We start from the raw sequence: 12,091 nt of genomic DNA, 5'->3' as shown, positions 1-12,091 counted from the left end.
TGTCTGTCTCTCTCTGATACATAATGAACCTGTCTGTCTCTCTGATACATAATGAACCTGTCTCTCTCTCTGATACATAATGAACCTGTCTGTCTGTCTGATACATAATGAGCGTGCCTGTCTCTCTGATACCTGTCTCTCTCTCCTGAGTTCAGGAGCAGCGGCAGACAGACTCCATCAGGGCTCTGGGAGGACAGCTGGAGAACATCACTGAGCTGGTCCTGGGCCTGTCCCTCAGGGTGCACCTTCTGCAGAGCCAGGTGACCCCACCCTGACCCCACCCACCCTGACCCCACCCCCACCCTGACCACACCCTGACCCCACCCCCACCCTGACCACACCCCCATGACCCCACCCTGACCCCACCCCCATGACCACAGCCTGACCCCACCCCCACCCTGACCACACCCCCATGACCACACCCTGACCCCACCCCCATAACCACACCCCCACCCTGACCCCACCCACCCTGACCACACCCTGACCCCACCCCCATGACCACAGCCTGACCACACCCCCACCCTGACAGGGTGGCAGGGTATTGGTTTGATGGAGTGGGGCAGGGTATTGGTTTGATGGAGTGGGGCAGGGTATTGGTTTGATGGAGGGGGGCAGGGTATTGGTTTGATGGAGTGGGGCAGGGTATTGGTTTGATGGAGTGGGGCAGGGTATTGGTTTGATGGAGTGGGGCAGGGTATTGGTTTGATGGAGTGGGGCAGGGTATTGGTTTGATGGAGTGGGGCAGGGTATTGGTTTGATGGAGGGGGGCAGGGTATTGGTTTGATGGAGTGGGGCAGGGTACTGGTTTGATGGAGTGGGGCAGGGTATTGGTTTGATGGAGGGATGCAGGGTACTTTTGTAACCAGGACCTGGAGAGGAGCCGTCCGCTCTCCTGGCCACGCAGCACCTCCCCTCTACATATAGAGCGTTGTTTAATGAGCTCTGTTAGCTGTCCCGCCGTGGGTCTGAGCTCCAGCGGGCTGTGGGGCTGTGGGGCCGTGGGTCTGACCTCCAGCGTGCTGTGGGGCTGTGGGGCCGTGGGTCTGACCTCCAGCGGGCTGTGGGGCTGTGGGGCCGTGGGTCTGACCTCCAGCGGGCTGTGGGGCCGTGGGTCTGACCTCCAGCGGGCTGTGGGGCCGTGGGGCCGTGGTTCTGACCTCCAGCGTGCTGTGGGGCCGTGGGTCTGACCTCCAGCTGTGCTGCAGGTGTCGGAGGGAACGCGCTGCCTGACGGTGTGTGTGGTGCTGTGTGTGCTGCTGGGGACGGCGGTGGTGGCCACCCACCTCAGCGCCTCCTCCGCCCCGGCCCCCCCCCCACCCCCACCCCCGCCCTCCCAGAGCCAGGAGTCCGGGCCTCTGCCCAGGAGCCACAGCAGCTGCCCTGAGAGGTAACCACGACAACCGCTGTGAGCCTATTCTAAGATGGAGTCTAGAATAAGCTGTCCTTTATTCATCCCCGGAGAGCGTGGAGTGACAACAGGAAGTAGAGGAGCATTAGCGGGGCGGCAGCAGCTCAGGATATCAAAAAACAAAGAAATGTACAGTAAATATAACTTTGCATAATAAGATCAGTAAAGTGTTGGTGCAGTAGAGATGGTAGATCACATTGGAGGCAGTGGAGGAGACCAGGTCTCCACCAGTAGGACAGCGCTGACATGCACTCCTTATCGTCCCCTCCCTGACAGGCCGTTGAAGTGGCTGTGTGACGACGTCCTCCTGCCCAGGCGCGCGTCCTATCCTCTCCTCCACGCTGACTCCCTCCAGCTGGCTGCAGGTAGGCCTCCTCTCCAGAGCAGATAGAGGTGCTGAGCCCAGAGCACCAGCTGTATCAACACTTCAAATGTTTTGCATCCGAACAGACTGGAGTCCTATCCGATGAGAGCGTCCTTTGCTCTGTAAAAAAACATTCTTTTTCTTCTTTGGGTCGTGCTAAAAATATGTAGCAGAATTCACCTCTTGGGGTTTTACATTTAACAGTTGATTCAGAATTCACATTCCAGACATATAATTCAATGGTAGGACAAGTATTCAGAATGAAAAAGTTATTTTAATTTTTTCAAAGTATGGTAATGCGTTCTCCTCAACTGGGCTTTGTAATTCACCGGGAGATGCTCTGTCTTTGTAGACATGTGATCCATGTCTCTGTAGTGTGTTGATCAGTGTCAGCCCAAACCACTCCTCACAGGCAGGATATAAATCCATGATGGCAAAATAGTTCAGAGTAGTTCTTGAACACGACTATGTAAGTGGTGAGACTGGATATTGGGTTCAAACCGAGAGCCTTTTAGCTGGGGTCAGGCCCTAGAACCTGCGTGGGTTTTAATGACTGTAACGTATGCATTTACTCAAAGAATATGTCTTATCTTTCCAGACCCTCAAACAGTTTGCACTCAGGAATCTACAGACAACAGAGCGGTAAGTAACCGAGACACTGCGTCTGAATCCTGATCCATTCAGAACAGAATCATGATAAATAAAGACAACATCCATTAAGACGATGTCCATTAGAAAGAGTTGATTCCATGAGTGGTAGTTAGTGTGTTTCTAATTGACACGTGACCTGTCCTGGTCCATAACCACACCTCTACCTTGACACCTCTACCTCTACCTCTACACCTCTACCTCTACACCTCTACCTCCACCTCTACCTCCACCTCTACACCTCTACCTCTACACCTCTACCTCTACACCTCTACACCTCTACACCTCTACCTCTACACCTCTACACCTCTACACCTCTACCTCTACACCTCTACACCTCTACCTCTACACCTCTACCTCTACACCTCTACACCTCTACCTCTACACCTCTACCTCTACACCTCTACACCTCTACACCTCTACCTCTACCTCTACACCTCTACACCTCTACACCTCTACCTCTACACCTCTACACCTCTACCTCTACACCTCTACACCTCTACACCTCTACCTCTACACCTCTACACCTCTACCTCTACACCTCTACCTCTACCTCTACACCTCTACACCTCTACCTCTACCTCTACACCTCTACCTCTACCTCTACCTCTACACCTCTACCTCTACACCTCTACCTCTACCTCTACCTCTACCTCTACACCTCTACACCTCTACCTCTACCTCTACACCTCTACCTCTACCTCTACACCTCTACCTCTACACCTCTACACCTCTACCTCTACCTCTACCTCTACACCTCTACCTCCACCTCTACCTCTACCTCTACACCTCTACCTCTACCCCTCTACACCTCTACCTCTACACCTCTACCTCTACACCTCTACACCTCTACCTCTACACCTCTACCTCTACCTCCACCTCTACCTCTACACCTCTACCTCTACACCTCTACACCTCTACCTCTACACCTCTACACCTCTACCTCTACCTCTACACCTCTACCTCTACACCTCTACCTCTACACCTCTACCTCTACCTCTACACCTCTACCTCTACACCTCTACCTCTACACCTCTACCTCTACCTCTACACCTCTACCTCTACACCTCTACACCTCTACCTCTACCTCTACACCTCTACCTCTACCTCTACCTCTACACCTCTACACCTCTACCTCTACACCTCTACACCTCTACCTCTACACCTCTACCTCTACACCTCTACCTCTACCTCTACACCTCTACCTCTACCTCTACACCTCTACCTCTACACCTCTACACCTCTACCTCTACACCTCTACCTCTACACCTCTACATCTACACCTCTACACCTCTACACCTCTACCTCTACACCTCTACCTCTACACCTCTACACCTCTACACCTCTACCTCTACACCTCTACACCTCTACCTCTACACCTCTACACCTCTACACCTCTACCTCTACACCTCTACCTCTACACCTCTACACCTCTACCTCTACACCTCTACCTCTACCTCTACACCTCTACCTCTACACCTCTACCTCTACACTTCTACCTCTACCTCTACACCTCTACCTCTACCTCTACACCTCTACCTCTACCTCTACACCTCTACACCTCTACCTCTACCTCTACACCTCTACCTCTACCTCTACACCTCTACCTCTACACCTCTACACCTCTACCTCTACCTCTACCTCTACACCTCTACCTCCACCTCTACCTCTACCTCTACACCTCTACCTCTACCTCTACCTCTACCCCTCTACACCTCTACCTCTACACCTCTACCTCTACACCTCTACACCTCTACCTCTACACCTCTACCTCTACCTCCACCTCTACCTCTACACCTCTACACCTCTACCTCTACACCTCTACCTCTACCTCTACCTCTACACCTCTACCTCTACCTCTACACCTCTACCTCTACCTCTACACCTCTACCTCTACACCTCTACCTCTACCTCTACACCTCTACCTCTACACCTCTACCTCTACACCTCTACCTCTACACCTCTACCTCTACACCTCTACACCTCTACCTCTACCTCTACACCTCTACCTCTACCTCTACCTCTACACCTCTACCTCTACACCTCTACCTCTACCTCTACCTCTACACCTCTACACCTCTACACCTCTACCTCTACACCTCTACCTCTACCTCTACACCTCTACCTCTACCTCTACACCTCTACACCTCTACACCTCTACCTTTACCTCTACCTCTACACCTCTACACCTCTACCTCTACCTCTACACCTCTACACCTCTACACCTCTACACCTCTACCTCTACACCTCTACACCTCTACCTCTACACCTCTACACCTCTACCTCTACACCTCTACCTCTACACCTCTACACCTCTACCTCTACACCTCTACCTCTACACCTCTACCTCTACACCTCTACCTCTACCTCTACCTCTACATCTCTACCTCTACACCTCTACCTCTACCTCTACACCTCTACCTCTACCTCTACCTCTACACCTCTACCTCTACACCTCTACCTCTACACCTCTACACCTCTACCTCTACCTCTACACCTCTACCTCTACACCTCTACCTCCACCTCTACCTCTACCTCTACATCTACCCTCTACCTCTACCTCTACACCTCTACCTCTACCTCTACCTCTACACCTCTACCTCTACACTCTACCTCTACACCTCTACCTCTACCTCTACACCTCTACCTCTACACCTCTACCTCTACCTCTACCTCTACACCTCTACCTCTACACCTCTACCTCTACCTCTACCTCTACACCTCTACCTCTACACCTCTACCTCTACACCTCTACCTCTACACCTCTACCTCTACCTCTACCTCTACACCTCTACACCTCTACCTCTACACCTCTACCTCTACCTCTACACCTCTACCTCTACACCTCCACCTCTACCTCTACCTCTACACCTCTACCTCTACCTCTACCTCTGCACCTCTACCTCTACACCTCTACACCTCTACCTCTACCTCTACACCTCTACCTCTACCTCTACACCTCTACCTCTACACCTCTACCTCTACACCTCTACCTCTACACCTCTACCTCTACCTCTACACTTCTACCTCTACCTCTACCTCTACACCTCTACCTCTACCTCTACCTCTACACCTCTACCTCTACCTCTACCTCTACCTCTACACCTCTACCTCTACACCTCTAACTCTACCTCTACCTCTACCTCTACACCTCTACCTCTACCTCTACACCTCTACCTCTACACCCTCTACCTCTACCTCTACCTCTACACCTCTACCTCTACACCTCTACCTCTACACCTCTACCTCTACCTCTACCTCTACCTCTACACCTCTACCTCTACCTCTACACCTCTACCTCTACACCTCTACCTCTACCTCTACACCTCTACCTCTACCTCTACCTCTACCTCTACACCTCTACCTCTACACCTCTACCTCTACCTCTACCTCTACCTCTACACCTCTACCTCTACACCTCTACCTCTACACCTCTACCTCTACCTCTACCTCTCTACCTCTACCTCTACCTCTACACCTCTACCTCTACACCTCTACCTCTACCTCTACCTCTACCTCTACACCTCTACCTCTACCTCTACCTCTACACCTCTACCTCTACACCTCTACCTCTACACCTCTACCTCTACACCTCACACCTCTACCTCTACACCTCTACCTCTACCTCTACCTCTACACCTCTACCTCTACCTCTACACCTCTACCTCTACCTCTACACCTCTACCTCTACACCTCTACCTCTACACCTCTACCTCTACACCTTTACCTCTACCTCTACCTCTACCTCTACCTCTACCTCTACACCTCTACCTCTACACCTCTACCTCTACCTCTACACCTCTACCTCTACCTCTACCTCTACCTCTACACCTCTACCTCTACACCTCTACCTCTACCTCTACCTCTACACCTCTACCTCTACACCTCTACCTCTACCTCTACCTCTACACCTCTACCTCTACCTCTACACCTCTACCTCTACACCTCTACCTCTACACCTCTACCTCTACACCTCTACCTCTACCTCTACACCTCTACCTCTACCTCTACCTCTACCTCTACACCTCTACCTCTACACCTCTACCTCTACCTCTACCTCTACACCTCTACCTCTACCTCTACCTCTACCTCTACACCTCTACCTCTACACCTCTACCTCTACACCTCTACCTCTACCTCTACCTCTACCTCTACACCTCTACCTCTACACCTCTACCTCTACACCTCTACCTCTACCTCTACCTCTACCTCTACCTCTCCAGCTGATGTTTGTGTTCTCTCCGTGTCGTTGCAGTTGGTCCATCAGGATGGCGTCCGAGGAGGCCTGGTGGGGGGGGGCGTCCGAGGAGGCCTCGTGGGGGGGGGGCGTCCGAGGAGGCCTCGTGGGGGGGGGGCGTCCCAGCCGACCACACAGATGCGTCGGGCCCCTGGTCCCCGGCCGTGCCGCCCCCCCGCGGCGCCGTGCCGCCCCCCCCGCGGCGCGGGGCCCCTGCTGGCGTGCGGCGCAGCGCCGGCGGCGGGGGGCCGCTGGGTGCGGACGCTGCGGCCCGCCTTCACGGACTCCCGCTCGGAGGCCAGCTCGGAGGGGAGCTCCTCCCACTCCGACGAGCCGTCCTTCTGCGGCGTGGCGGCGGGGGTCTGCCCCCGGGGGCTCTGCCCGGGGCTGTCCCCGTTGCCCCCGGCGACCGCCGCCCACCAGCCCCCGCCCTCGGGCGGCGGCCGGGCGGGGCGGCGGGCGTGGCGCCGGCGCCGCTCTAAGCCCGTGTGCGCCGTGGCGGACCTGCTGCGGGCGCCGCCCCCCCCCCCACCACGCCCCCGTCACCAGCAGCCGGCACCTCCCCGGGGCCCCGCTGCCCGACCTGGCCCGGCCCGGGGGCCCTCACGCGGGGGGGCCCCGCCACGGGGGCCCCAGGGCCCCTCTCTCAGGACACACAGAGGGCCCCCGCGCTGTACAGCTGTGAGCCTGGCGTTGACCCCCCCTCCCCCCCCCCCCATCCCTTAATTGAACATTAATTGAACTGCCATCAATATGTGTGGTTTGTGTGTCTTAGCAAAGTTGTTTTCCCGATTTTTATACGATTCTGCAATCCAAGGAAAAGTCTTCCCCAGCTTGTCATTAAAATAGTTTGTCTGACTACGAGGTGTCCCTCTCGTCAATCAGCGCTCTTTAAAGGTTTAAAACGCTGTTATTTAAAGTCTTATTGAGCTGCTCCACATCCTGTGGATCCAGCTTACCTTTAATTATCGTTGTTGTGAATGGAAGTGAGACGGCCTCTGCTTGGGCCACGTGTGTGTACGTGTGTGTTCGGTCCAGCAGGGGTCGCCCTAGTATCTGCAACAAGCGTTTGTCTGTCTCCATGTGATGAGTCGGTGATGGAAGGAACTCACGACGCCAACCCTGTCTTTCACGCATCATTCTCCAGCACTTTGTCCGCTGTGTTTCTTTATATCACAGACGGACTGATGGTAATAATAATAATAATCCTTCCAGCGAAGGGGGAATAATATTAATGGTGGTTGTTGTGTGTGTGTGTGTGTGTGTGTGTGTGTGTGTGTGTGTGTGGTGGAGCGCTCCTCTTCTCTCTCACTCCGTTCGGCTGTGGGAGGGGGGGGGGCTGTGGGACGGGGGGGCGGGGCTGTGGGGGGGGGGGGGGGGCTGTGGGAGGGGCGGGGCTGTGGGGAGGGCAGGGGGCTGTGGGACGGGGGGGGGGCTGTGGGAGGGGGAGGAATGAGGTTAAAAGGCTTTATTCCTCTGAGCCTGTTTGGTGGTCGGACGCGGCGGAGATAAGCTGTGTGATGTTCTTTTAACCCCCTGCCCGTTTCATTCTGTTAACAGTATTCCTGGTTTTCCTGGTCCCGTTTCATTCTGTTAACAGTATTCCTGGTTTTCCTGGTCCCGTTTCATTCTGTTAACAGTATTCCTGGTTTTCCTGGTCCCGTTTCATTCTGTTAACAGTATTCCTGGTTTTCCTGGTCCCGTTTCATTCTGTTAACAGTATTCCTGGTTTTCCTGGTCCCGTTTCATTCTGTTAACAGTATTCCTGGTTTTCCTGGTCCCGTTTCATTCTGTTAACAGTATTCCTGGTTTTCCTGGTCCCGTTTCATTCTGTTAACAGTATTCCTGGTTTTCCTGGTCCCGTTTCATTCTGTTAACAGTATTCCTGGTTTTCCTGGTCCCGTTTCATTCTGTTAACAGTATTCCTGGTTTTCCTGGTCCCGTTTCATTCTGTTAACAGTATTCCTGGTTTTCCTGGTCCCGTTTCATTCTGTTAACAGTATTCCTGGTTTTCCTGGTCCCGTTTCATTCTGTTAACAGTATTCCTGGTTTTCCTGGTCCCGTTTCATTCTGTTAACAGTATTCCTGGTTTTCCTGGTCCCGTTTCATTCTGTTAACAGTATTCCTGGTTTTCCTGGTCCCGTTTCATTCTGTTAACAGTATTCCTGGTTTTCCTGGTCTGCCAGGAGATGATCTGTAGATGCAGCGCGGTGGAATCCTCTTTACACAGAAGCCAGTGGCTTATGTCCCTACTGTATACAGTAGTGAGATGTCTCTACTGTATACAGTATAGTGAGATGTCTACTGTATACAGTATAGTGAGATGTCTACTGTATACAGTATAGTGAGATGTTTACTGTATACAGTATAGTGAGATGTCTCTACTGTATACAGTATAGTGAGATGTCTCTACTGTATACAGTATAGTGAGATGTCTCTACTGTATACAGTATAGTGAGATGTTTACTGTATACAGTATAGTGAGATGTCTCTACTGTATACAGTATAGTGAGATGTCTCTACTGTATACAGTATAGTGAGATGTCTACTGTATACAGTATAGTGAGATATCTCTACTGTATACAGTATAGTGAGATGTCTACTGTATACAGTATAGTGAGATGTTTACTGTATAGTGAGATGTCTACTGTATACAGTATAGTGAGATGTCTCTACTGTATACAGTATAGTGAGATGTTTACTGTATACAGTATAGTGAGATGTTTACTGTATACAGTATAGTGAGATGTCTCTACTGTATACAGTATAGTGAGATGTTTACTGTATACAGTATAGTGAGATGTTTACTGTATACAGTACAGTGAGATGTCTCTACTGTATACAGTATAGTGAGATGTTTACTGTATACAGTATAGTGAGATGTTTACTGTATACAGTATAGTGAGATGTCTCTAATCAGTTTATATAATCAGTATAGTTCTATGTAATCAGTATAGTTCTATATAATCACTATAGTTCTATGTAGTCAGTATAGTTCTATACAGTATAATCATAGTAGAGGAGAGGGACTTTACTGTATGGCAGCACAGGGATTCCATTCATAGTTACCTGTGTGTGTGTGTGTTGATCTATTTGATACTATATGATTGGTCGATTTAACGATCCTGCTCAAGCATTTTGATATTCTTTTTTCCCCACAGCTGAGCTCACCTGATTGGGCGTTATCTAATGCGTACCTGTGCGCTGGTCGTCCTACTGCTCTGCTACCTGTGCCGTCACCTTTCCCCTCTGGCTGTGATTGACACCTTTATTTGATCCCAAGCCACGTGTCTGTTCTGTCAATCACCCTATTCAATTAATATCCCGCTGATCCCTGAGACATCAGTCAGTCAATCCCTCCTTTATGTAACCTCTCTCTCTCTGTTCCTCTCTCTGTACGGGGAGAACAGACATTCACACAGATACTAATATATAAGATACAGGAGTAATGTTCCCTGTCCCAGGGCGGGGGGGTGGTGGCTGCTGATTGGACGGCAGTAATCCTTTGAGTGCTGTGCGCTCATATTCCAAGAGAAGGAGAACCATCACAGACCAGCAGCATGAAACCATCACAGACCAGCAGCATGAAACCATCACAGACCAGCAGCACGAAACCATCACAGACCAGCAGCATGAAACCATCACAGACCAGCAGCATGAAACCATCACAGACCAGCAGCACGAAACCATCACAGACCAGCAGCATGAAACCATCACAGACCAGCAGCATGAAACCATCACAGACCAGCAGCATGAAACCATCACAGACCAGCAGCACGAAACCATCACAGACCAGCAGCACGAAACCATCACAGACCAGCAGCACGAAACCATCAGACCAGCAGCATGAAACCATCACAGACCAGCAGCATGAAACCATCACAGACCAGCAGCATGAAACCATCACAGACCAGCAGCATGAAACCATCACAGACCAGCAGCATGAAACCATCACAGACCAGCAGCATGAAACCATCACAGACCAGCAGCACGAAACCATCACAGACCAGCAGCATGAAACCATCACAGACCAGCAGCATGAAACCATCACAGACCAGCAGCATGAAACCATCACAGACCAGCAGCACGAAACCATCACAGACCAGCAGCACGAAACCATCACAGACCAGCAGCACGAAACCATCAGACCAGCAGCATGAAACCATCACAGACCAGCAGCATGAAACCATCACAGACCAGCAGCATGAAACCATCACAGACCAGCAGCACGAAACCATCACAGACCAGCAGCATGAAACCATCAGAGACCAGCAGCACGAAACCATCACAGACCAGCAGCATGAAACCATCACAGACCAGCAGCATGAAACCATCACAGACCAGCAGCATGAAACCATCACAGACCAGCAGCATGAAACCATCACAGACCAGCAGCACGAAACCATCACAGACCAGCAGCACGAAACCATCACAGACCAGCAGCATGAAACCATCACAGACCAGCAGCACGAAACCATCACAGACCAGCAGCATGAAACCATCACAGACCAGCAGCATGAAACCATCACAGACCAGCAGCATGAAACCATCACAGACCAGCAGCATGAAACCATCACAGACCAGCAGCATGAAACCATCAGAGACCAGCAGCACGAAACCATCACAGACCAGCAGCATGAAACCATCACAGACCAGCAGCATGAAACCATCACAGACCAGCAGCATGAAACCATCACAGACCAGCAGCATGAAACCATCACAGACCAGCAGCATGAAACCATCACAGACCAGCAGCACGAAACCATCACAGACCAGCAGCACGAAACCATCACAGACCAGCAGCATGAAACCATCACAGACCAGCAGCATGAAACCATCACAGACCAGCAGCATGAAACCATCACAGACCAGCAGCATGAAACCATCACAGACCAGCAGCATGAAACCATCACAGACCAGCAGCATGAAACCATCACAGACCAGCAGCATGAAACCATCACAGACCAGCAGCACGAAACCATCACAGACCAGCAGCACGAAACCATCACAGACCAGCAGCACGAAACCATCACAGACCAGCAGCACGAAACCATCACAGACCAGCAGCATGAAACCATCACAGACCAGCAGCATGAAACCATCACAGACCAGCAGCACGAAACCATCACAGACCAGCAGCATGAAACCATCACAGACCAGCAGCATGAACGCTCACATTTCCATTTTCCATCAATAGATCTTCTCCTTGTGAGGAAGTGTGTCTGCTTACGTCTCTAGACTCTGGTCACTCTCTCCTGGTGAGGGTGCACTAGGGTCACTCTCCTGGTGAGGGTGCACTAGGGTCACTCTCCTGGTGAGGGTGCACTAGGGTCACTCTCCTGGTGAGGGTGCACTAGGGTCACTCTCTCCTGGTGAGGGTGCACTAGGGTCACTCTCCTGAGGGTGCACTAGGGTCACTCTCCTGGTGAGGGTG

General features: G+C 51.7%; 1 protein-coding gene across 1 annotated transcript in view; it reads left to right on the top strand.

Moving 5' to 3' along the window:
* The window catches only part of LOC311360700 (SUN domain-containing ossification factor), a 41,004-nt gene extending 33,425 nt beyond the window's left edge, over positions 1 to 7,579 (top strand). Inside the window, exons 21-25 of the mRNA XM_084480809.1 lie at positions 156 to 260; positions 1,206 to 1,387; positions 1,685 to 1,773; positions 2,371 to 2,414; positions 6,676 to 7,579. Of these exons, the coding sequence (XP_084336935.1) occupies positions 156 to 260; positions 1,206 to 1,387; positions 1,685 to 1,773; positions 2,371 to 2,414; positions 6,676 to 7,383 (1,128 nt within the window). The 3' untranslated portion in view covers positions 7,384 to 7,579. The remainder of the gene's footprint in view (positions 1 to 155; positions 261 to 1,205; positions 1,388 to 1,684; positions 1,774 to 2,370; positions 2,415 to 6,675) is intronic.
* The last annotated feature ends 4,512 nt before the right edge of the window (positions 7,580 to 12,091 follow it).

The sequence above is a fragment of the Micromesistius poutassou genome (genome assembly GCF_964030765.1).
Source record: "Micromesistius poutassou genome assembly, chromosome: 16".
Taxonomy (NCBI): Eukaryota; Metazoa; Chordata; class Actinopteri; order Gadiformes; family Gadidae; genus Micromesistius; species Micromesistius poutassou.
Note: the sequence above shows the minus strand (reverse complement) of the source record. Positions and strands in the feature narration are given on the sequence as shown.